Raw genomic sequence first — 25,102 nt, forward strand, 5'->3', positions numbered from 1 at the left:
TATGTTGCAAAATAAATTACATGTAACGTTTTCTAATCTTATCTAATCAGGTGTTCGGAGCAGGTGCCCTACCCCAGTCAGTGGGACTCAGAGCAGGCCTCGCACCCCAGTCAGTGGGACTCAGAGCAGGCCTCGCACCCCAGTCAGTGGGACTCAGAGCAGGCCTCGCACCCCAGTCAGTGGGACTCAGAGCAGGCCTCGCACCCCAGGCAGTGGGACTCAGAGCAGGCCTCGTACTTTATTGAAAATGGGATCGAGGAAGAGCAGGTAGCAGGCTATAGTCTGGGCACTAAAGAGAAGGATGCTTCAAGAAAGGGCTCGTTGAAGGATGCCTTCAGGAGGAGCTCGACGTCATTGACTCCCCAGGAGTTAAGAGGGTCTAGCAATTACCCTTACTGAACACCAGGAAGGTGCTACAGGGACAGACCCTCACCCCACAGGGCTCCCAACTATCCCCTTCCTCCCACTCATGTCTCCAGGGTGATGATGGAGATGGGGTCTTGTCTGTCACCCAACTCCCTCTTCAGTCTCCAATGCAGCCTCACTGTAATCGTCTGTCTTCCAAGGCAGCAGGGCCCGGCGGCTCAGCTGTCCACTTCTGGAGAGGTCGAACAGTAAGCGATACATCAAACTGGAAACCATGGGCGGAGAGTCCTTCAAGGCAGTGGATGTAGCAACTTCCTGTGTGCCCGACTCGAACCAGGAAGAGGAAAGGGAAGTAGCAGTCGTTCAGGGAGAAGAAGAAGGAAAAGGAGGGGGAGTAAGTCACCTTTAGCTCTTCTTGATCTGAACTCTGGATACTGTAATCCCCAGCTCTTCAACAGAGGAACCCTAAATAGTTCTGCCTCGGCATGTTATCATTTAGATGGATATGAATAGGAAAATACAGGGCTCAAACCCCATCTAGAATCAAGGTGTGGCCTAAGGGAACTCAGAGGAGAGGGTGTGATCAGAGTGGCTCCCAGTTCTTCAACAGATATGACATGTCTTGTCATGTTATGTTATTCTTTCGCATGTGTTTGGGATTGAGGTTTTTACTGTAGCTGTACACAGTTGATGGCAATAGAACATGGACACTGGTATATTTTTTTATTTTACCTTTATTTAACTAGGCAAGTCAGTTAAGAACAAATTCTTATTTACAATGACGGCCTAGGAACAGTGGGTTGTTCTGCCCCTGCCTGTTCAGGGGCAGAACGACAGATTTGTACCTTGTCAGCTCGGTGGTTTGAACTTGCAACCTTCCGGTTGCTAGTCCAACGCTCTAACCACCAGGCTACCCTGCCACCCCAATGTATGTATATATATAAAATACCATTTTATTAGCCATGGACACCGTTGACTTTCAGATCACCAACATGAGGTGAACCACACAAATCAATATCCAGGTCAAAGTATTCCAATGTTTTTTTTCAATGTAACAAATGCAATAATTTGTCTCGATTAAAAAAATGTTGATATTATTTGTAAAAAATAAAATAAAATACCTATAGTATAATTAATTGTTCTGAAATGTTCCTATGTTCCTAATGTTCCACTAGATTTAATGAAACTGTGACACAAAATAAAGCTTTAGTTTAAGAAATAGTTTCTAGGTGTTTCTATGTGCCAGAAATGGAATCTCAGGTAGAATATCGTTCAGATTTTGTGACGAGTTGAGGTGAAAATTAGGTTTCGACTGTTGGATGTATGTTTAATTATGAATAAATAAAGTGGGCTTTAATGTAGATGGCCTGATACATTTATCTGATCCCCCCCCCTCCCTTGTACATGCTGTACCAAAATAGCAATATTGACATTATCCACACTCTATTCAATGAAAATCTAGTCAGTGAAAATGGTACTCTAAACCACAGTCTCTACATCAGTCTAACATGTCCATCTAGTGGTGAAAATGTGTTATTGCTTTTTCTGTCAGCCTCAAGGTATTTTACGAAGCGCCCCTTCCTGTGGGTGTGCTTTGACCAGGGGTGCAACTTTCACTGGGGATGGGGTCCCCCCCCCCAGCTTCTGAAATAGCATTTTTGCCCCCAGTTTTATCATTGGGATGTGATACAAAATGTGTCAAGGCTTTAGGACGATGAGGTGATGTAAGCTGTTTGGAATGTTTATCAGACTGGATATAAAAAAAAAAAAATTATGTCCCCCCCCCACTTCTAACACTAAAAGTTGCACCCCTGGCTTTAACCAATTACTTTAACCAATAGGCCATGTTTGAAATTAATGGGCAAACAATTGAAACCAAGAGAGGTGGCGATAGAGCAGTCGGAACGTTCCGTAGTAGTAGCAAAGATGGTATGATGGTATGAAGATAGACTAAAACAAGCTTTTCCAATAGAAATCCTGGATCACACTTGTAGGCACTTTTCTGAGCTAAACTGACCAACAGATGCACCTCCAACAACACATACAAACTCACATAACACTGCCCCAATTTCTCTCTCAACCGTGTAAGGGCTTTTTTTTTCACGCCTCCCCAAGAGTGCTTGTTAAGAGACGCATCGCTGCTGCGCCCCACAAACATTCTGTCCCCCGCAAAAAAATCGTACATAAATCATGTAGCAGATATAGGATAAGGTAGAAAGAGGATGTGGCCTTTTCTGTAGCTTACAGGCTGAAGATAAAATGGATGACATTGAAATGAGACAGACACATTTTTAAATCATGCCGGTTTCTCCGATAGAGACGGTCTAAACTTATACTGTTACACAAACACATTGCAAATAGGCTAAACAGGATAAATATTATAATAATAATAATAATATATATATATATATAATATACTCCTGATAAAGTTGGGTAACTGATATTCAGAGCTTAAATAGCCAAATGGATTAGTCACAGGAATCAGGAATAATAAAGCCAATGCAATGGCCTGTTTTACAAATGTTGTCCCTACCACATTGCATTCATACAATTCCATTGTGGGCTGACATGGTAGACTCAGATTTTTATCAGGTTTGGACCAGCCTTGATTTGAACCAAAACATATATGTCTATAAGTGACGTCTTTTCACCTTTCATTCAGAACCGAAAATGAACCTGAATTCAACGTCTGGAAAATATATATCTATATTTTAGACGTATTTTTAACGTCCCTTTTCTTATTGGGACTATTCTAGTAGGGAGCCGCAATTGTTTTGTCAGCGAAGGGCGGCAGAATGGTCAGCTTTGGGTCTAATGGTCGTCTTGCACCGAACTGGCACTCCTTCGATATAACGCTTTTTTTTTTAAACGAAAATAAATTAAAACGTGTCAGGTTTGTCACTTTTATTAGGTTTGAGTAATAACATGATCGGAATCTTATATTTTTTATTTTTTTACTTCTTGAAACCCCAAATCCCGTCCTGGTCCGTTTGTTTCGCAAAAGCGTTCCCGGAAATCTCGCGATGTTGCGCCTCTGGGTTTAAACACTCTGTGGTCGTAGTGCCTGTAAAAACCTTCCCACCCGAAGCAAGTTAGTTGTGAAGAAAACAAATCTGCGATCAGCGTCGCACTGTCGGAAATCCTTCTCCTTTAGGACAGTTTTGTCACATCTGTGGTCGCGAAAGAGTTGTGCGAGGGTTTCTGAGAAGAACACGAGTCAGGTAACGTGCTTTTAGTTTGAGATAATGTGTGTGTTGTTGTTTTTTTTCATGGGACAGAATCAAATCTGGTAAAGTGTATTTTGTTAGTAGGAGCGACAGTTTTGAAACGTGCTGATCTGACTGATTTGAACCAGATGTTGCAGACCATAAGTTGACTTGTCAAAATGTGTTGTGCCCTTTCATTTAGAGACTAAAAGCACGTTATGATTCAGCACCAAAAAGACATTTCGGGAATACATACGATCATTTTGAGAAACAAATATGAGACTGCATATTTCACCACGTGTCAACGTTTTGAATATATATGTATCCCAAAATACAACTATAGGCTGCGGTTATTTGGTATATGTGAAAATGTGACCCTGTGATCGCACTCTGTCTCAGGACACATTTCACAAAAAAAATACTATTCTTTCTACTTTTTTTGCCTGAACTCTTCCCAAACCGACTGTCCATGCACTCAGTTTGACAATGAATGATCGAGGTGTTTTTTTGTTGAGGTTTTTATAGCAAAATCAATACATTTTGTAAATAGTGCACATATTCAATACTGCGGTGGTGAACAGGGGTACATGGTGATATTCAGCGCGGGAGTTATTAACAGAATAGTTTTTGTCCTTCAACATGTTGGGACCTGTCTGTCTGGGACCTGTCTGTCTGGGACCTGTCTGTCTGGGACCTGTCTGTCTGCGACCTATGTGTCTGCTACTGGCTACTGAAATGGTGAGTACCACAGCAATATACTCCATGTAGCCTCAGGTTTTTATTTATTTTACAATCATTTTGCATTTAATCTTGCCCATAACATTGTTCTCTCAACAAATGAAGATACTGTACACACTCTTAACATATTTTTCTTATCACCAGTTGAATTGAAACGCCGTGCTAAACATCAAGATATTACACTGATGATTTTAGTGAAAGACAGTTCCAGGAACTAATCATACCAGACACATTATTATCTTGGTAGGCAGAATATATACTCTTGTATATGGCATCTGATAACCCAAGCCTGTCCTGTGATTGTGACATGTTGATATCAGCACTTTTAACAGAATTCCTTCACATTAGACCTTCCTGAATTCACCTCCGTGTTTAAATTGCTGATCAAGCTCAACTTGTTTTCCTGTACAGACACACACACACACACACAGAGACACGCTCATCTGACCGAGAGCAGATATCTTCGTATGCAACAGATGGGTTTAGGTTTGGAAAGGGGAAGTGTATTCAGTCTGTTCACATGTGATGTTTTCTACTTGTTTCTGAAGAGTGTCTGAAGAAGTTACGTAAGTTGCTGACCGTAGATTGAAAACAGTCATAGGTCTATGTCAATGGTGCTGACTATATCTGCTGACAATGAACTAGTGCCGACTAATCCTATTAGTTGTTGTACATATACACGTGACTTATCATCATAATGGTTTTCAATTATGGATGTAGTTTTGATTCAAAATGGGGCAGTATGTATGTTATTTTGTTGTCGCCTTCTTTTTCACTATGAGCAATGGTCAGTGGTTGAAAGTGGCGTTTATGAACTAGAAATATATATTTTAAAAAAATTAGAAAATAGCATCTGTCTTTTGTCCGGGTTAGATCTTAGGAGCAGCGGAGGCCGTTGAGGGGAGGACGGCTCATGATAATGGCCCGAAAAGGAATAGTATCAAACACATGTTTTTAAATCTGTTTGATTTCATTCACTCCATTCCAGCCATTATCATGAGCCGTCCTCCCCTCAACAGCCTCCACTGTTTAGGCGATAGGAGCCGGGTAAAGTCCATGGAACGTCACATTTATTGTTTTGCCAGTGATAGTTAACTTACTATTGAGACCTACTGTAGTGGGGTCAACACTGAGATGAACCATGGTATTGAGACCTACTGTAGTAGGGTCAACACTGAGATGAACCATGGTATTGAGACCTACTGTAGTGGGGTCAACACTGAGATGAACCATGGTATTGAGACCTACTGTAGTGGGGTCAACACTGAGATGAACCATGGTATTGAGACCTACTGTAGTGGGGTCAACACTGAGATGAACCATGGTATTGAGACCTACTGTAGTGGGGTCAACACTGAGATGAACCATGGTATTGAGACCTACTGTAGTGGGGTCAACACTGAGATGAACCATGGTATTGAGACCTACTGTCAACACTGAGATGAACCATGGTATTGAGACCTACTGTAGTGGGGTCAACACTGAGATGAACCATGGTATTGAGACCTACTGTAGTGGGGTCAACACTGAGATGAACCATGGTATTGAGACCTACTGTAGTAGGGTCAACACTGAGATGAACCATGGTATTGAGACCTACTGTAGTGGGGTCAACACTGAGATGAACCATGGTATTGAGACCTACTGTAGTGGGGTCAACACTGAGATGAACCATGGTATTGAGACCTACTGTAGTAGGGTCAACACTGAGATGAACCATGGTATTGAGACCTACTGTAGTGGGGTCAACACTGAGATGAACCATGGTATTGAGACCTACTGTAGTAGGGTCAACACTGAGATGAACCATGGTATTGAGACCTACTGTAGTAGGGTCAACACTGAGATGAACCATGGTATTGAGACCTACTGTAGTAGAGTCAACACTGAGATGAACCATGGTATTAAGACCTACTGTAGTGGGGTCAACACTGAGAGGTGAAACATGGTATTGAGACCTACTGTAGTAGGGTCAACGCTGAGATGAACCATGGTATTGAGACCTACTGTAGTGGGGTCAACACTGAGAGATGAACCATGGTATTGAGACCTACTGTAGTAGGGTCAACACTGAGATGAACCATGGTATTGAGACCTACTGTAGTAGGGTCAACACTGAGATGAACCATGGTATTGAGACCTACTGTAGTGGGGTCAACACTGAGATGAACCATGGTATTGAGACCTACTGTAGTAGGGTCAACACTGAGAGGTGAAACATGGTATTGAGACCTACTGTAGTGGGGTCAACACTGAGATGAACCATGGTATTGAGACCTACTGTAGTGGGGTCAACACTGAGATGAACCATGGTATTGAGACCTACTGTAGTGGGGTCAACACTGAGAGGTGAAACATGGTATTGAGACCTACTGTAGTGGGGTCAACACTGAGAGGTGAAACATGGTATTGAGACCTACTGTAGTAGGGTCAACACTGAGATGAACCATGGTATTGAGACCTACTGTAGTAGGGTCAACACTGAGATGAACCATGGTATTGAGACCTACTGTAGTGGGGTCAACACTGAGAGATGAACCATGGTATTGAGACCTACTGTGGTGGGGTCAACACTGAGAGGTGAAACATGGTATTGAGACCTACTGTAGTAGGGTCAACACAGAGGTGAACCATGGTATTGAGACCTACTGTAGTGGGGTCAACACTGAGAGGTGAACCATGGTATTGAGACCTACTGTGGTGGTGTCAACACTGAGAGGTGAAACATGGTATTGAGACCTACTGTAGTAGGGTCAACACTGAGATGAACCATGGTATTGAGACCTACTGTAGTGGGGTCAACACTGAGATGAACCATGGTATTGAGACCTACTGTAGTGGGGTCAACACTGAGATGAACCATGGTATTGAGACCTACTGTAGTGGGGTCAACACTGAGATGAACCATGGTATTGAGACCTACTGTAGTGGGGTCAACACTGAGATGAACCATGGTATTCAGACCTACTGTAGTGGGGTCAACACTGAGATGAACCATGGTATTGAGACCTACTGTAGTGGGGTCAACACTGAGAGGTGAACCATGGTATTGAGACCTACTGTAGTGGGGTCAACACTGAGAGATGAACCATGGTATTGAGACCTACTGTGGTGGGGTCAACACTGAGAGATGAAACATGGTATTGAGACCTACTGTAGTGGGGTCAACACTGAGAGGTGAACCATGGTATTGAGCCCTACTGTAGTGGGGTCAACACTGAGAGATGAACCATGGTATTGAGACCTACTGTAGTGGGGTCAACACTGAGAGATGAACCATGGTATTGAGACCTACTGTAGTGGGGTCAACACTGAGAGATGAACCATGGTATTGAGAGTTAACACTGAGAGGTGAAACATGGTATTGAGACCTACTGTAGTAGGGTCAACACTGAGATGAACCATGGTATTGAAACCTACTGTAGTAGGGTCAACACTGAGATGAACCATGGTATTGAGACCTACTGTAGTAGGGTCAACACTGAGATGAACCATGGTATTGAGACCTACTGTAGTGGGGTCAACACTGAGATGAACCATGGTATTGAGACCTACTGTAGTGGGGTCAACACTGAGATGAACCATGGTATTCAGACCTACTGTAGTGGGGTCAACACTGAGATGAACCATGGTATTGAGACCTACTGTAGTGGGGTCAACACTGAGATGAACCATGGTATTGAGACCTACTGTAGTGGGGTCAACACTGAGATGAACCATGGTATTGAGACCTACTGTAGTGGGGTCAACACTGAGAGGTGAAACATGGTATTGAGACCTACTGTAGTGGGGTCAACACTGAGATGAACCATGGTATTGAGACCTACTGTAGTGGGGTCAACACTGAGATGAACCATGGTATTGAGACCTACTGTAGTAGGGTCAACACTGAGATGAACCATGGTATTGAGACCTACTGTAGTGGGGTCAACACTGAGATGAACCATGGTATTGAGACCTACTGTAGTGGGGTCAACACTGAGATGAACCATGGTATTGAGACCTACTGTAGTGGGGTCAACACTGAGAGATGAACCATGGTATTGAGACCTACTGTAGTAGGGTCAACACTGAGATGAACCATGGTATTGAGACCTACTGTAGTGGGGTCAACACTGAGATGAACCATGGTATTGAGACCTACTGTAGTGGGGTCAACATTGAGAGATGAACCATGGTATTGAGACCTACTGTAGTGGGGTCAACACTGAGAGATGAACCATGGTATTGAGACCTACTGTAGTGGGGTCAACACTGAGAGATGAAACAATGATAAGGTGTACTTTACTGTGTCTGTATGCTTGTGTTTACACAGGCAGCCTAGTTGTGATATTTTTTTTACACTATTTTTTACACTATTTTTTTTTTACACTTGGCATTTTGACCAATCCGATGAGCTCTTTTGTCCATATGGAATTAGGCTGCTTTTACACAGGTAGCCCATCTAGCTGAGGCATCTGAATCAATCATATTGTCATTTTGAGACTGTAATACTGACACAACATCATATTTGTTCAGGATGCAAAGTCACTCTCCTGCCTTACACTTGAGAGCTATTTGGTAGGACTGTGTGTGAGAGAGAGAGACACAGATTGGGGTTAAAGGTCAGTCACGTGTGATAGCTGGTCTGTCTTTATCATGATGTAGCAATAAGCTGCACAAAGGTTGAAGAAACTCCACCACACACAATCAGCATACCCTGACGCACTCAGCATACCCTGACGCACTCAGCATACCCTGACGCACTCAGCATACCCTGACGCACTTGCTTGTAGAGAAAGAGGGAAGGAGACAGTGGTGTATTCCACCTGCAATCACATGACAGCTGAGTAGAGTAAAGCTGAGTAGAGTAGAGTAGAGGCTGAGTAGAACTAAATAGAGCTGAATTGAGTAGAGCTGAGCTGAGCCTGCACAGTGGCTGAGTAGGGCCTGCACAGTGGCTGAGTAGGGCCTGCACAGTGGCTGAGTAGGGCCTGCACAGTGGCTGAGTAGGGCCTGCACAGTGGCTGAGTAGGGCCTGCACAGTGGCTGAGTAGGGCCTGCACAGTGGCTGAGTAGGGCCTGCACAGTGGCTGAGTAGGGCCTGCACAGTGGCTGAGTAGGGCCTGCACAGTGGCTGAGTAGGGCCTGCACAGTGGCTGAGTAGTAGAATAGAGCTGAGTTGGTCGGTGTCGTCATCACAGACTTGTGCCATCAGCAGAGAGACTTTACCACTCTCACCTTGCCCCAGTCCCTCCTTCTGCCAGGTGTGTACAGACGCTGTCCTTCCCTCCTTCCCAGTCTCAATGTGGTCTGATCTGTCTCTCTCACACACACACACACACACACACCGAGTGTGGTCTGGGCAACACGTGAGCATTAGTTTTGCGTAGGCTAGGAAAAACTTCCTTGGTGTCGGTGAAGAGGGGTGTGATACCGGATCAATCTCGCCTGGCACAGTGATGATAACCGTTATCTATCTCCCGACTCTTCAGTATGGCTTGGACCTTGGTTTTTGCCTTGTAAAAAGCTACGGTGCTGGAGATGGTGGGTATCTATGGGTATTAATAGTGGAGTGCTTAGGGTTGGCTTCTCTTTGAAGGCTCTTTCAAGTGGGCCGTGGTGACGTCTTTGCCTGAGTCTGAAATGACTCCCTACCTACTCCCACAGGGCTCTGGTCTAAAGTAGTGCACTATGTAGGGAATAGGGTTCCATAGGGCTCTGGCAAAAGTAGTGCACTATATAGGGTTCCATAGGGCTCTGGTCTAAAGTAGTGCACTATATAGGGAATAGGGTTCCATAGGGCTCTGGTCTAAAGTAGTGCACTATATAGGGAATAGGGTTCCATTTCAGATGCAGGACCTCTCTCTTTTTACATCTGTTTGAGAATATTGTTGCTCTGAAGTGGTGAAACTGTGTAGCCCGGTCCTAGAGCTGTCTGTGTTTCCTAACTCCTAGAGCTGTCTGTGTTTCCTAACTCCTAGATCGGTCTGTGTTTCCTAACTCCTAGAGCTGTCTGTGTTTCCTAACTCCTAGAGCTGTCTGTGTTTCCTAACTCCTAGATCGGTCTGTGTTTCCTAACTCCTAGAGCTGTTTGTGTTTCCTAACTCCTAGAGCTGTTTGTGTTTCCTAACTCCTAGAGCTGTCTGTGTTTCCTAACTCCTAGATCGGTCTGTGTTTCCTAACTCCTAGATCGGTCTGTGTTTCCTAACTCCTAGAGCTGTTTGTGTTTCCTAACTCCTAGATCGGTCTGTGTTTCTAACTCCTAGATCGGTCTGTGTTTCCTAACTCCTAGATCGGTCTGTGTTTCCTAACTCCTGGTGGTCTGTGTTTCCTAACTCCTAGGTCGGTCTGTGTTTCCTAACTCCTAGGTCGGGCTGTGTTTCCTAACTCCTAGAGCTGTTTGTGTTTCCTAACTCCTAGAGCTGTTTGTGTTTCCTAACTCCTAGATCGGTCTGTGTTTCCTAACTCCTAGATCGGTCTGTGTTTCCTAACTCCTAGATCGGTCTGTGTTTCCTAACTCCTAGATCGGTCTGTGTTGTCTAACCCTGCCAACTCCTATGGTCACGCAAACAATAGGACCATAAGAGTTGTCAAGGCAGAACAAACAGGTCTGGGACCAGGCTTAACATTTTAAATGATTGTATTGTATAATTGTTAATAGCCACGCCTTCAATCCATAACTACCAATATGCCTACTGGAAGATCCCTGATGTACTTAGCTTTGATCTAATACTGTGGGTGTGCTTCAACCTGATCTATTATGTGTGATGTCTTGGTTCCTGTTCCTTTAACACGTCCAACCTGATCTATTCTGATTCGTTGTGTGATGTCTTGGTTCCTGTTCCTTTAACATGAAAGCATGAGTAATTCAGAATGTGAGCTGAGGACAGTGGGATATAGGGAAGGGGAATTGTCACAAATGGCAATCTGTTCCAGGCACTAGACAAGTCGTTGAGAACTGACCAATCAGAGGAGGGTATCGCTGACCACTCCCACAACCAGGGGTCCTAGAGTTATGAGCAGCACATGGAGCGACAGCCACAATCATCACTTATCCCACTGCTTTACACACACATTTCAAAGGTTAGGATTACTCACTGCATTTATGAGGCACTATGCTTCTCCTGGAAGATTAGTGCTTGCGGCATACACGTGCAAGGCCAGGCAGTTCACCGTGAAGAAGACGGTCTACTCAAGAGGAGGATTGGGACACAGTGGAACAGTCGTCATATACTGAGTCGGTGGGACTGAGGCCCCGACGAGTCCCACCTGTATGGATATCAGGACGTCAACAGGGTAACTAAAGGAACATGTTGGTGACACAGAGGTGCAAGGTCATGCAGTTTACGATAACGAAGAAGACAGGCTGTCTGAGCATTCTCTGGTCAACTCTGTCCTCATGTTGAAAAGTACGTTAGAGAGAAGAAATTGGATGATACTGAGGAATCAAAGATCCCTTTCAGGCTAAATGAATCATGTCCAATTCAATTAAGGTAGCCAGATCTCCTTTAACACCCTTTAAGTGCATTTGTGGGGGTGGGGGTGGGTACTCCCCAGGGAGCACAGAACAGAGTCCAGTCCAGACATCACGTGTTGTACAGTATGTCTGTGTGTTGTTTCCTCATATAGTGCCTGTAGCGTATTTCAGGCTAATATACTGCCAACATGCATCTTAAGCTATATATATATATATATATATATATAATTTTTTTAACCTTTTACTTAACTAGGCAAGTCAGTTAAGAACAAATTCTTATTTACAATGACGGACCTAGGAACAGTGGGTTAACTCCCTTGTTCAGGGGCAGAACTGATTTTTACCTTGTCAGCTTGGGGGGGATTTGATCTGGCAACCTTTGGGTTACTAGTCCAACACTCCAACCACTAGGCTACCTGCCGTCCCTACACTCTAACCACTAGGCTCCCTGCCGTCCCTACACTCTAACCACTAGGCTCCCTGCCGTCCCTACACTCTAACCACTAGGCTACCTGCCGTCCCTACACTCTAACCACTAGGCTACCTGCCGTCCCTACGCTCTAACCACTAGGCTACCTGCCGTCCCTCCGCTCTAACCACTAGGCTACCTGCCGTCCCTACGCTCTAACCACTAGGCTACCTGCCGTCCCTACGCTCTAACCACTAGGCTACCTGCCTCTAACCACTAGGCTACCTGCCTCCCCTACACTCTAACCACTAGGCTACCTGAAGTCCCTACACTAACAACTAGGCTACCTGCCATCCCTACGCTCTAACCACTAGGCTACCTGCCGTCCCTACACTTTAACCACTAGGCTACCTGCCGTCCCTACACTTTAACCACTAGGCTACCTGCCGTCCCTACACTCTAACCACTAGGCTACCTGCCTCCCTAACCACTAGGCTACCTGCCGTCCCTACACTTTAACCACTAGGCTACCTGCCGTCCCTACACTCTAACCACTAGGCTACCTGCCTCCCTAGCCACCACTAGGCTACCTGCCGTCCCTACACTCTAACCACTAGGCTACCTGCCTCCCCTACACTCTAACCACTAGGCTACCTGCCGCCCCTACACTCTAACCACTAGGCTACCTGCCGTCCCTACACTCTAACCACTAGGCTACCTGCCGCCCCCACACTCTAACCACTAGGCTACCTGCCGCCCCCACACTCTAACCACTAGGCTACCTGCGTCCCTACACTAACCACTAGGCTCCATGCCGCTCCCACTACTCCCTGCTGTCGCTCTAACCACTAGGTTACCTGCCGTCCCTACGCTCTAACCACTAGGATACCTGCCGTCCCTACGCTCTAACCACTAGGCTACCTGCCGTCCCTACGCTCTAACCACTAGGCTACCTGCCGTCCCTACACTCTAACCACTAGGCTACCTGCCGTCCCTACGCTCTAACCACTAGGCTACCTGCCGTCCCTATGCTCTAACCACTAGGATACCTGCCGTCCCTACGCTCTAACCACTAGGATACCTGCCTCCCCTACGCTCTAACCACTAGGCTACCTGCCGTCCCCACGCTCTAACCACTAGGATACCTGCCGTCCCCACGCTCTAACCACTAGGCTACCTGCCGTCCCTACGCTCTAACCACTAGGCTACCTGCCGTCCCTACGCTCTAACCACTAGGCTACCTGCCGTCCCTACGCTCTAACCACTAGGCTCCCTGCTGTCGCTCTAACCACTAGGCTACCTGCTGTCCCAAATTAATGAGGAATGCTTTTCCAACAGTCTTGAAGGAGTTCCCACATATGCTGAGCACTTGTTGGCTGCTTTGTCCTTCACTCTGCGGTCCAACTCATCCCAAACCATCTCAATTGGGTTGAGGTCTGGGGATTGTGGAGGCCAGGTCATCTGATGCAGTACTCCATCACTCTCCTTCACTCTCCTCTGGAATCAGTTCAATTGCTCTGGGCGGTGCGAACAAAGGATTCACTTCAGGACAAAAGTTTAAGACATTTTTTTTGGTTACTACACGATTCCATACGTGTTATTTCATAGTTTTGATGTCTTCACTATTATTCTACAATGTAGAAAATAGTAAAATTAAGAAAAATCCCGGAATAAGTGAGGTGTTCTAACACCCTTGACCGTAGTGTGTGTCTCTCTCTCTCTCTCTATATATATATATATATATAAATAAATAAATAAATAAAATGGAAAGTACTAATGTTACTGTCTCCACTACAACAACAAAAATACAATTTTTTCCTTGAAACATTTAATTTAAATAGTGTAGAATTCCATTCATTCCTATGGTGGACTGCTCCTTCTTGGTAGTACCAATAATGGCCAACCGATGGCTTCGAAGCCTCTCATTGGCCAATACATAGCATCAGAAATCCATGGTTTATATCATTGACACTAACCGCCAATTAGATGTTTCACGGGTCCACCCAAATACCTGAGAACCGACCCGGGACCCGAGTGGGCCTGGGTTCAAAATGCTAACTTTTTCCTCGAGGTCAGGTCTGTAAGTCATCGGATCTTGGGTCTATGTAACTTTAAATGATAGACCTGACCACAGCTCTGTATATGTTTATGTTATGCTAATAAGGTGAATTTATTGACTTATAGAAGGCCTAGCCAACATTTTAAAGACGGTTTTGTTAACCAGAAGAGCAACGTGGCTGATAAACATATATTTTTTTTGTTACTCTGGTCCAATTGGGCCTGGTCTAGGTTTGGTTGTTCTCTGGTCCGTCCGGGTCCCCCATTTTTGTTGTTGTTATGATGATTGGGTGTGGGTCTGATTGTCCTCGGGTCCTAAAAGCTCTTCTCTGCTCTTTGGACCTGAAGATCTCTTGCCCCAATCAATAGTAGAGAAATGCAAACTGATCTTAGATCAAGGACCATTACTCCAAAATATCACCTAGTCCTTGCCATTCGGGTTCCTTGTGAAGTCCAACTCTCACGTCACCCTATTGAAGTTGAAATTTAAACCGGTAAGGGTTTGTTTAGGGTAGGGACGTCCCACGTATCCCTGATAACACCAACTATATGACAGGCAGAATCCCTAGCTGAGCTGCGTCTGTGACAGTCGGGTCTGATAGGCTGGTTGGAGAACACCACGGCTGCTATAGCGGAGGCTCCGGAAGGAAGGTTCTACCGTCTACCGTCTACCGTAGCCCGGCTACACCACGGATCTACTGTTTTGCGCAATACCGAACCGACAGACGGAGAGAGAGAGAGCTTTACCATACATTTTTTGTTGTTGTACCGGGTACAGTTTCTATTCTGTAGTCGTTAAACCGATTGGAAGACGTGTTGTCTGGTATGTGAATATATATATATCTTTTTACGTGTGAAGGCGATGCTTCCCTGATTTCTCCCCGACCATTACAACTAGCGGACTTCGTTTTCTGTTTTGCAGAAACAGTCATGCGGTACAGCCAAAAATGACATTCAATATGTTTATTTCGTGTTTGGTCGTAACCTTTTCTGGCGCGTCTGTCTGTTACATTGTAAACGTTAATAACGATATAGCTTGTCTAATGTTGTTAGCAGTCTGCCGGACTAGATCTTTTTATTTACGAAGCGAATATCTGTGCCTTTATGTTAACGCTACGACAAGCCTGCACTCATCAAACAGTCTAGTCTGATACTAGTCTGATACTTCATCATATCATTTTACCGATCAAAAAGACATGTTATAGCCAACGCTGGCAGGAAAACATCTTGTTTTGAGGCAATGAATTCATCATGGATGTCATCTACCGATAACGTCGAGTCAGCTATTGTCTGACTTGTGATTGAATCTCTTTCCATCCGACTGTATGTTTTATTTGCTAGACGGTTTGATAAGAAAACCCCCCTCTGCACCGTCATGTGTCTCATTTCCAATCCATTTGACTGTTATTGATCTGCATTGCGGTGGGAGTGGTTTCCAATGTGGAATATCTTTTTGTCGGCCCCCTTAGTATCACAGCACCATATTCTCTACACAGTATGGTCGCAGTCTGACTTGAACCCCGCCGTTACAAGATGCATAAGCTAAGCAACGCTAACATTATGTTGTTTTGTTGTTGTTGCCAATGCTTTGCGAAAGGTGCTACAAAGGCGTTGTCAGCATGTTTTCCAATCATTATTGTTAGCTGGAAGAAGGAGGCATCTTTAGGTCACGCATCCTTCTACTGTAGCGTTTGGATGGAAGAGTAGGTAACTCTCTCCCAGCGGTCTGCGGGTATAACACCGACCTAATGCTATTACTCATATCATGATTCGTGTAGCATGGCGGTTGATTAAATCAGCCACAGTACAGGCTAGTTTATATCATACTATCAGATGTGATATCATGGTACATGTTGAAGTGTACAAGACCTTGGTAGTATAATATGTTGCTGGTATAGTAGATAGTCGGACATTACTGTGAGCGCAGTTGGAGAACCCCTATAGAGCACCAGTAGACAAGTCCTGTTACACCTAAAGGGAACAAGACCTGAAGTGGAATCGAGTACAGTAACTATATTTCTGGTACAGGCTAGTCAAGACGGACATATATACAACACAGACCTGAACAAACCCTGCAATGGTCTGCAGTAGCATGTTGTAGCCTACTGTGTCTCCCTGGTACACTGCATGTAGTAGGACCCATTCGGAAGTACGATATACAGTAGGCCTGATATTTTATGAAGGTCTGAAATATCCTAATATCTCCCTGGTAGAGTAGTCAGACATTACATGTGATTTAGAGATTAGTGTTCCAGTTAATCCCATCAAGAGGTGTGGTCCATCTGTACTCTATTAAATCTACTAATCCACATCTCAGCCACACCAAGCAGATGTTAACAGCACCTTGTTGGTTAGTTGTGTTTTCCACAATCTTTGACATTTTTAAAGTACTCACGGAGTTGTAATATATCTATGGTGAAATGTCATCTGTTTTTTGAGAAAAAAACTAAACAAATGTACAGTCGTTTTGTTCATAGAATTCTTCATCTATTTGTGGAGAAGAAGAACAACAAGATGACTCGGGAAGTTTCAGAGATGGGAAGAGGGATGAGGGTGGAGAGAGGGATGAGAGTGGTGGAGGGGTGAAGGGAGGATGGAGAGAGGGGTGAGAGTGGTGGAGGGATGAGAGTGGTGGAGGGTGGAGAGAGGGATGAGAGTGGTGGAGGGTGGAGAGAGGGATGAGAGTGGTGGAGGGTGGAGAGAGGGATGAGAGTGGTGGAGGGTGGAGAGAGGGATGAGAGTGGTGGAGAGAGGGGTGAGAGGGGTGGAGGGTGGAGAGAGGGATGAGAGTGGTGGAGGGGTGAAGGGAGGGTGGAGAGAGGGATGAGAGTGGTGGAGGGATGAGAGTGGTGGAGGGATGAGAGTGGTGGAGGGTGGAGAGAGGGATGAGAGTGGTGGAGGGATGAGAGTGGTGGAGAGTTTCAGAGATGGGAAGTCAGATTGTGGTTGGAAGTTAGGCTGACTTCTCATCATGTTTTAGTATTGCTGGGATATCGTATCCTCCAGCCAGTCAGTGTCTGTGTCCTGCCTCCAGCCAGTCATAGTGTCTGTGTCCTGCCTCCAGCCAGTCATAGTGTCTGTGTCCTGCCTCCAGCCAGTCATAGTGTCTGTGTCCTGCCTCCAGCCAGTCATAGTGTCTGTGTCCTGCCTCCAGCCAGTCATAGTGTCTGTGTCCTGCCTCCAGCCAGTCATAGTGTTGGGTGGTTAGATGGTTCTGAATGTGTGAGAAATGGCCATGCAGTCACTTCTGTGTAACCTCTCTAAGTCCTCGTGGTGGAGAGAGGGATGAGCGGGGTGGAGAGAGGGATGAGCGGGGTGGAGAGAGGGATGAGCGGGGTGGAGAGAGGGATGATGAGCGGGGTGGAGAGAGGGATGATGAGCGGGGTGGAGAGAGGGATGATGAGCGGGGTGGAGAGAGGGATGATGAGCGGGGTGGAGAGAGGGATGATGAGCGGGGTGGAGAGAGGGATGATGAGAGGGGTGGAGAGAGGGATGATGAGAGGGGTGGAGAGAGGGATGATGAGAGGGGTGGAGAGAGAGATGATGAGAGTGCTGGAGAGCAGGATGATGAGAGTACTGGAGAGGAGAGACATGGGGTCCAGCTGTGGATCTGTAGTTCTGGGTAACAGAGCACACGCACAGGAGCACAGATGGCATGTCATCCTCAATCTGTACAGCAGGCCTCTGTCCAACGGTGTGCATTACAAAGCAATTACAAATCAACATTCAATTCCTCCTAGAACACTTTGTACAGAACGCCATGTTGGCTACAGTATGTGATGTCTTGGGTTCTGATTGTTATCATGTACAGTGCCTACAGAAAGGATTCATACCCCTGGACAAATGTTGTGTTAGTCTGAATTGAAAATTGATTCAATGTTGATTTTGTTGTCACTGGCTTACAAACAATACCACATAATGTCAAAGTGGAATAATGCAAAAAAAAAAAAAGTAAGTTTTACAAATTGAATTACAAATGGAAAAGCTGAAATGTCTTGGATTCAAACCCCTTGACTTGTTTTCCACATTATGTTGTTCCAGTCTGAATATTCACCGGCCTAAACACAATACCTCATAATGACATCACAATAACCCATAATGACATCACAATAACCCCATAATGACATCACAATAATAAATGGAATTATGTTTTTAGAAAGTTTTACAAATGAATAAAAAATGAAAATCTGAAATGTCTTGTGTCAATAAGTATTCATCCCTTTGTTATGGAAAGCTTAAATTAGCTCAGGAGTGAAAATGTGCTTAACATGTCATGTAATAAGTTGCATGGACTCACTCTGTGTACAATAATAGTGTTTAACATGATTTTTGAATGACTACCTCATCTCTGTACCCCACACATTACAATTATCTGTACGGTCAGTGAATTTCAAACACAGATTCAACCACAAAGACCTCACTAAGAAGGGCACCTATTGGTAGATGGGTCAACGATGTTGTAGTTACTCCACAATACTAACCTAATTGACAGAGTAAAACAAAGGAAAACCAGTTTCAAGTCTTGCCATAGATTTTCAAGTTGATTTAAAGTCAAAACTGTAACTCGGCCACTCAGGAACATTCACTGTCTTCTTGGTGAGCAACTACAGTGTGCATTTGGTATGTCCCAGTGTCTGGTTGAAAGCAGAGTGAACCAGGTTTTCCTCTAGGATTTTTGCCTGTGCTTAGCTCCATTCCATTAATTTTTTTTTATCCTGAAACACTCCCCAGTCCTTAACAATTACAAGCATACCCATAACATGATTCAGCCACCACTATGCTTGAAAATATGCAGAGTGGGTAGCGTCCTCTGGTTGTTTTTATATTGTTTAATCAAACTTCAGTCATAATGGAGAAAGCTTAATTTAAAACCACTTAGAATATATTTTCTACCACCCTAAGGTTATGCACAACCTATAAAGCAAATATCTAACTTTATTTTGTATTTTTCAAAAGCATCAAATACACTCAATATGAAAAATATTGTGATATGATGTTTTGGAGATATCACCCAGCCCTAATTTAGGATCTATTTAATGAATCTGGTGATCTTAATGCATCCTGAATCACTCCAGTCCAACTCTAGCCTTAATAAACACATGTTCTGGAGTCACACCCGGTCCAACTCTAGCCTTAATAAACACATGTTCTGGAGTCACACCCGGTCCAAATCTAGCCTTAATAAACACATGTTCTGGAGTCACACCCGGTCCAACTCTAGCCTTAATAAACACATGTTCTGGAGTCACACCCGGTCCAACTCTAGCCTTAATAAACACATGTTCTGGAGTCACACCCGGTCCAACTCTAGCCTTAATAAACACATGTTCTGGAGTCACACCCGGTCCAACTCCAGGATAGAAACAGTAATAATGTCTACCAAATGGCACCCTATTCCCTACGTAGTGCACTACTACCCTATAGGCCCTGGTCTAAAGTAGTGCACTACTACCCTATGGGCCCTGGTCTAAAGTAGTGCACTACTACCCTATAGACCTTGGTCTAAAGTAGTGCACTACTACCCTATGGATCTTGGTCTAAAGTAGTGCACTACTACCCTATGGACCCTGGTCTAAAGTAGTGCACTACTACCCTATGGACCCTGGTCTAAAGTAGTGCACTACTACCCTATGGGCCCTGGTCTAAAGTAGTGCACTACTACCCTATGGGCCCTGGTCTAAAGTAGTGCACTACTACCCTATGGGCCCTGGTCTAAAGTAGTGCACTACTGCCCTATGGACCCTGGTCTAAAGTAGTGCACTACTACCCTATGGGCACTACTACCCTATGGGCCCTGGTCTAAAGTAGTGCACTACTACCCTATGGGCTCTGGTCTAAAGTAGTGCACTACTACCCTATGGGCCCTGGTCTAAAGTAGTGCACTACTGCCCTATGGACCCTGGTCTAAAGTAGTGCACTACTACCCTATGGATCCTGGTCTAAAGTAGTGCACTACTGCCCTATGGGCCCTGGTCTAAAGTAGTGCACTACTACCCTATGGGCCCTGGTCTAAAGTAGTGCACTACTACCCTATGGGCCCTGGTCTAAAGTAGTGCACTACTACCCTATGGGCCCTGGTCTAAAGTAGTGCACTACTACCCTATGGGCCCTGGTCTAAAGTAGTGCACTACTACCCTATAGATCTTGGTCAAAAGTAGTGCACTACTACCCTATAGACCCTGGTCTAAAGTAGTGCACTACTACCCTATAGACCCTGGTCTAAAGTAGTGCACTATTTAGGGAATAGGGTGCCATTTGGGATAAAGAAACAAGCTGCTTATGGCTTTGAAAGGATTTATTTCTGTTTTATGAAAACAGGGCTGGATTTATAACGAAATCAAATCAACATTATGCAAATCCTTTAAAAAAAGATCATCTTCTCTCTTCTCTGAGTGAGCGGGTAGTGTATTGTTGTGGGTTGGCAGAGCCTGGATTGGCATCTCATTGTAATCCTATTCCCAGCTCAGTCGCCACGTAAACGCAGCCAAGAGAGAAGGGTAGAGAAGGTAGATTCTATCGTACACACAAGCTACAGTGAAACAACAAATCCTTAGTTGGGACGAGAGTTTGATGACGGTGAACAGTGGTCCCTCCTTGTAGGACTTCAACTTTCTCTTGTAACGGATAACATAACAATGACCTCACAGCTGTTCCCTGTTCAGTGTTTTTCACTATGCAGTTACTAAATGTCCCATTACAACCGTCCGCTATGTATTCAGAGCTTTTGCAGCCTGTACTTCCCTTATTGGCTGTGGGATCCTGGGGGCTCTCTATTACCATGTCTGTGGGTAAGAGCCCCGAGCCTGAAGCACTGTGTTAAATCTCTCTCTCTGTGGGATCCTGGGGGCTCTCTATTACCATGTCTGTGGGTAAGAGCCCCGAGCCTGAAGGAGGAAGCACAGTGTTAAATCTCTCTCTCTGTGGGATCCTGGGGGCTCTCTATTACCATGTCTGTGGGTAAGAGCCCCGAGCCTGAAGCACTGTGTTAAATCTCTCTCTCTCTCTCTCTCTCTGTGGGTAAGAGCCCCAAGCCTGAAGCACTGTGTTAAATCTCTCTCTGTGGGATCCTGGGGGCTCTCTATTACCATGTCTGTGGGTAAGAGCCCCGAGCCTGAAGCACTGTGTTAAATCTCTCTCTCTGTGGGATCCTGGGGGCTCTCTATTACCATGTCTGTGGGTAAGAGCCCCGAGCCTGAAGCACTGTGTTAAATCTCTCTCTCTGTGGGATCCTGGGGGCTCTCTATTACCATGTCTGTGGGTAAGAGCCCCGAGCCTGAAGCACTGTGTTAAATCTCTCTCTCTCTCTCTCTCTCTGTGGGTAAGCCCCAAGCCTGAAGCACTGTGTTAAATCTCTCTCTCTGTGGGATCCTGGGGGCTCTCTATTACCATGTCTGTGGGTAAGAGCCCCAAGCCTGAAGCACTGTGTTAAATCTCTCTCTCTGTGGGATCCTGGGGGCTCTCTATTACCATGTCTGTGGGTAAGAGCCCCGAGCCTGAAGCACTGTGTTAAATCTCTCTCTCTGTGGGATCCTGGGGGCTCTCTATTACCATGTCTGTGGGTAAGAGCCCCGAGCCTGAAGGAGGAAACACTGTGTTAAATCTCTCTCTGTGGGATCCTGGGGGCTCTCTATTACCATGTCTGTGGGTAAGAGCCCCAAGCCTGAAGCACTGTGTTAAATCTCTCTCTCTGTGGGATCCTGGGGGCTCTCTATTACCATGTCTGTGGGTAAGAGCCCCGAGCCTGAAGCACTGTGTTAAATCTCTCTCTCTGGGGATCCTGGGGGCTCTCTATTACCATGTCTGTGGGTAAGAGCCCCAAGCCTGAAGCACTGTGTTAAATCTCTCTCTCTGTGGGATCCTGGGGCTCTCTATTACCATGTCTGTGGGTAGCCCCAAGCCTGAAGCACTGTGTTAAATCTCTCTCTCTCTGTGGGTAAGAGCCCCAAGCCTGAAGCACTGTGTTAAATCTCTCTCTCTGTGGGTAAGAGCCCCAAGCCTGAAGCACTGTGTTAAATCTCTCTCTCTCTGTGGGTAAGAGCCCCAAGCCTGAAGCACTGTGTTAAATCTCTCTCTCTCTCTGTGGGTAAGAGCCCCAAGCCTGAAGCACTGTGTTAAATCTCTCTCTCTCTGTGGGTAAGAGCCCCAAGCCTGAAGCACTGTGTTAAATCTCTCTCTCTCTGTGGGTAAGAGCCCCAAGCCTGAAGCACTGTGTTAAATCTCTCTCTCTCTGTGGGTAAGAGCCCCAAGCCTGAAGCACTGTGTTAAATCTCTCTCTCTCTGTGGGTAAGAGCCCCAAGCCTGAAGCACTGTGTTAAATCTCTCTCTCTCTGTGGGTAAGAGCCCCAAGCCTGAAGCACTGTGTTAAATCTCTCTCTCTCTGTGGGTAAGAGCCCCAAGCCTGAAGCACTGTGTTAAATCTCTCTCTCTGTGGGTAAGAGCCCCAAGCCTGAAGCACTGTGTTAAATCTCTCTCTCTCTCTGTGGGTAAGAGCCCCAAGCCTGAAGCACTGTGTTAAATCTCTCTCTCTCTGTGGGTAAGAGCCCCAAGCCTGAAGCACTGTGTTAAATCTCTCTCTCTCTGTGGGTAAGAGCCCCAAGCCTGAAGCCCTGTGTTAAATCTCTCTCTCTCTCTGTGGGTAAGAGCCCCAAGCCTGAAGCCCTAGATATCCCCGGAGGAAGCACTGTGTTTAAAATAGCTGGTCATGGCCCTCCCAGATATGTCAGACATCCATACTATGCACCTCTAGGTACTCCACATAGTCTACAGAGGCCTGCCAGCGTGATCTGGCCGTCCCTAGATAACCAGGATGGTGATCAGAGGTTTTTGTTTCCTCCTCTTAATGTGGTGATGGTTTCCCAGTTGAAAGGTTTGTTACTTGCCCATTATTAGTCTGTTACTCTATCCATGCACCTCATGGTTACTCTATCCATGCACCTCATTCATTTTTGTATTTAAAAAAAAAAAAAAGCGTTATTTAACTAGGCAAGTCAGACTTCTTATTTACAATGACGGCCTAGGAACAGTGGGTTAACTGGTCTAGGAACAGTGGGGTTAACTGGCCTAGGAACAGTGGGGTTAACTGGCCTAGGAACAGTGGGGTTAACGGGCCTAGGAACAGTGGGGTTAACTGCCTTGTTCAGAGGCAGAACAACAGATTTTTTTTACCTTGTCCAGAGGCAGAACAACAGATTTTTTTTACCTTGTCCACTCGGGGGGGATTCGATCTTGCAGCCTTTGGGTTACTAGTCCAATGCTCTAACCACTAGGCTACCCTGCCACCTAGTTGATGGGTGTCACTGTGAGGTAGGAGCAGTAGACTGAACGCTTAAAAAAAATAAAAAAATAATGGAAGACTGACTTGAATTGTGAGGATAACCACAATTCTATTCTTAGTTATGATCTAAAACTATTGGTTTTCTAACCCAAAGTTGCAAAGAAAATGTTATATTTAATAAACACAAGAGCCCAGCAAAATGGATAAAAGTGTTGTGGTATAGCAGGAACAGCAGCATCTAGTGGTCAAAACATGGTACTTTCACATGACTTCATGCTGAATAATACAAGCCACTTCAATTACTAATTTCTCTGAACAGGAAAAAAATATATTCACAGGGAATACATTACATAGTATGGAGAAGAAATACTCCAATCCGCAGCATCATACTACTTGTCAAACAGAGCACTTCTACTTTATTCTGGTTGTTGGGGGTGGGATTGGCATGGTCCGTGGGCGACCTTTTTATTGTTTGGGGTGGGATTGCTCATGTCTTACTCTTTGGTAGGAAAAAGTTTAGTCCAAATCGGATGTTGAGTACTGTTTATTGAATATTATATGAATCCTATCAATTTAAAATGGGTACAATCAATTAGCCAACTTTCTCAGAGAACATTTTATTTAAACAAAATAATGTTTCAGGAATGCCAATCTTACCTGTTTCTAACTACAAAAACAATTTCCTAACCATCTGAGATCGGGTGGGTATCATCATGGCTTGCTGAAATGACATGGAACGACTCCTAGTTGACTCATCTAAATCCTCTCTTCCGCCTCCTCTTTCTCTCAGTCGCCATGACGACTGAATCAGGAGCCGACTCTGAGCCTAAGCAGCAGCAGCAGGGGAAAGGAGGGAAGGAGAAAGGAGGGAAGGAGAAAGGAGGGAAGGAGAAGACAGCAGAACACTTCCCAGCCGCCACGGGACACAGCACACCTGCCAGGAGTAACCAGGTGAGACTTCGTAGCTACTGATTTGTTAATTCACTGACATTACAGTGTAGTAGGGGGTCACAGTGCTGAGCAGGTTGTTTACTCTGTTGAACAGAGCCCTATTCCCTATATAGTGCACTACTGTTTATTATGGATCCCCATTAGTTCCTGCCAAGGCAGCAGCTACTCTTCCTGGGGTCCAGCAAAATTATGGCAGTTTGTAAAATTTCACAGTACAAGTATCTACAGTACAAAATCTGTGTGTGCAAGTGTCTGTGCCTATGTTTGTGTCTCTTCACAGTCCCCGCTGTTCAATAAGATGTTTTTTTATCTCTTTTTAAAATCTGATTCTCCTGCTGCGTCAGTTACCTGATGTGGAATAGAGTTCCATGTAGTCAGGGCTCTATGTAGTACTGTGGAATAGAGTTCCATGTAGTCAGGGCTCTATGTAGTACTGTGGAATAGAGTTCCATGTAGTCAGGGCTCTGTGTAGTACTGTGGAATAGAGTTCCATGTAGTCAGGGCTCTATGTAGTACTGTGGAATAGAGTTCCATGTAGTCAGGGCTCTATGTAGTACTGTGGAATAGAGTTCCATGTAGTCAGGGCTCTATGTAGTACTGTGGAATAGAGTTCCATGTAGTCAGGGCTCTATGTAGTACTG

General features: G+C 45.2%; 2 protein-coding genes across 26 annotated transcripts in view; both read left to right on the plus strand.

Annotated features, from left to right (window-relative positions):
- LOC121841226 overlaps window positions 1–1,712 on the plus strand; it is a 28,365-nt gene extending 26,653 nt beyond the window's left edge. Inside the window, exon 7 of the mRNA XM_042308319.1 lies at window positions 51–1,712. Within this exon, the coding sequence (XP_042164253.1) occupies window positions 51–399 (349 nt within the window). The 3' untranslated portion in view covers window positions 400–1,712. The remainder of the gene's footprint in view (window positions 1–50) is intronic.
- Window positions 1,713–3,410: 1,698 nt separating this feature from the next.
- epb41l3b (erythrocyte membrane protein band 4.1-like 3b) overlaps window positions 3,411–25,102 on the plus strand; it is a 79,431-nt gene continuing 57,739 nt past the window's right edge. For 8 of the 25 annotated variants that reach the window (XM_042308065.1, XM_042308061.1, XM_042308063.1 and 5 more), the window contains exons 1-2: window positions 14,819–15,059; window positions 24,301–24,461. In XM_042308065.1, the coding sequence (XP_042163999.1) occupies window positions 24,306–24,461 (156 nt within the window). In that variant the 5' untranslated portion in view covers window positions 14,819–15,059; window positions 24,301–24,305. The other 17 variants (XM_042308042.1, XM_042308048.1, XM_042308045.1 and 14 more) reach the window with 12 other exon arrangements.

This window comes from Oncorhynchus tshawytscha, linkage group LG28 (assembly GCF_018296145.1).
Source record: "Oncorhynchus tshawytscha isolate Ot180627B linkage group LG28, Otsh_v2.0, whole genome shotgun sequence".
Taxonomy (NCBI): Eukaryota; Metazoa; Chordata; class Actinopteri; order Salmoniformes; family Salmonidae; genus Oncorhynchus; species Oncorhynchus tshawytscha.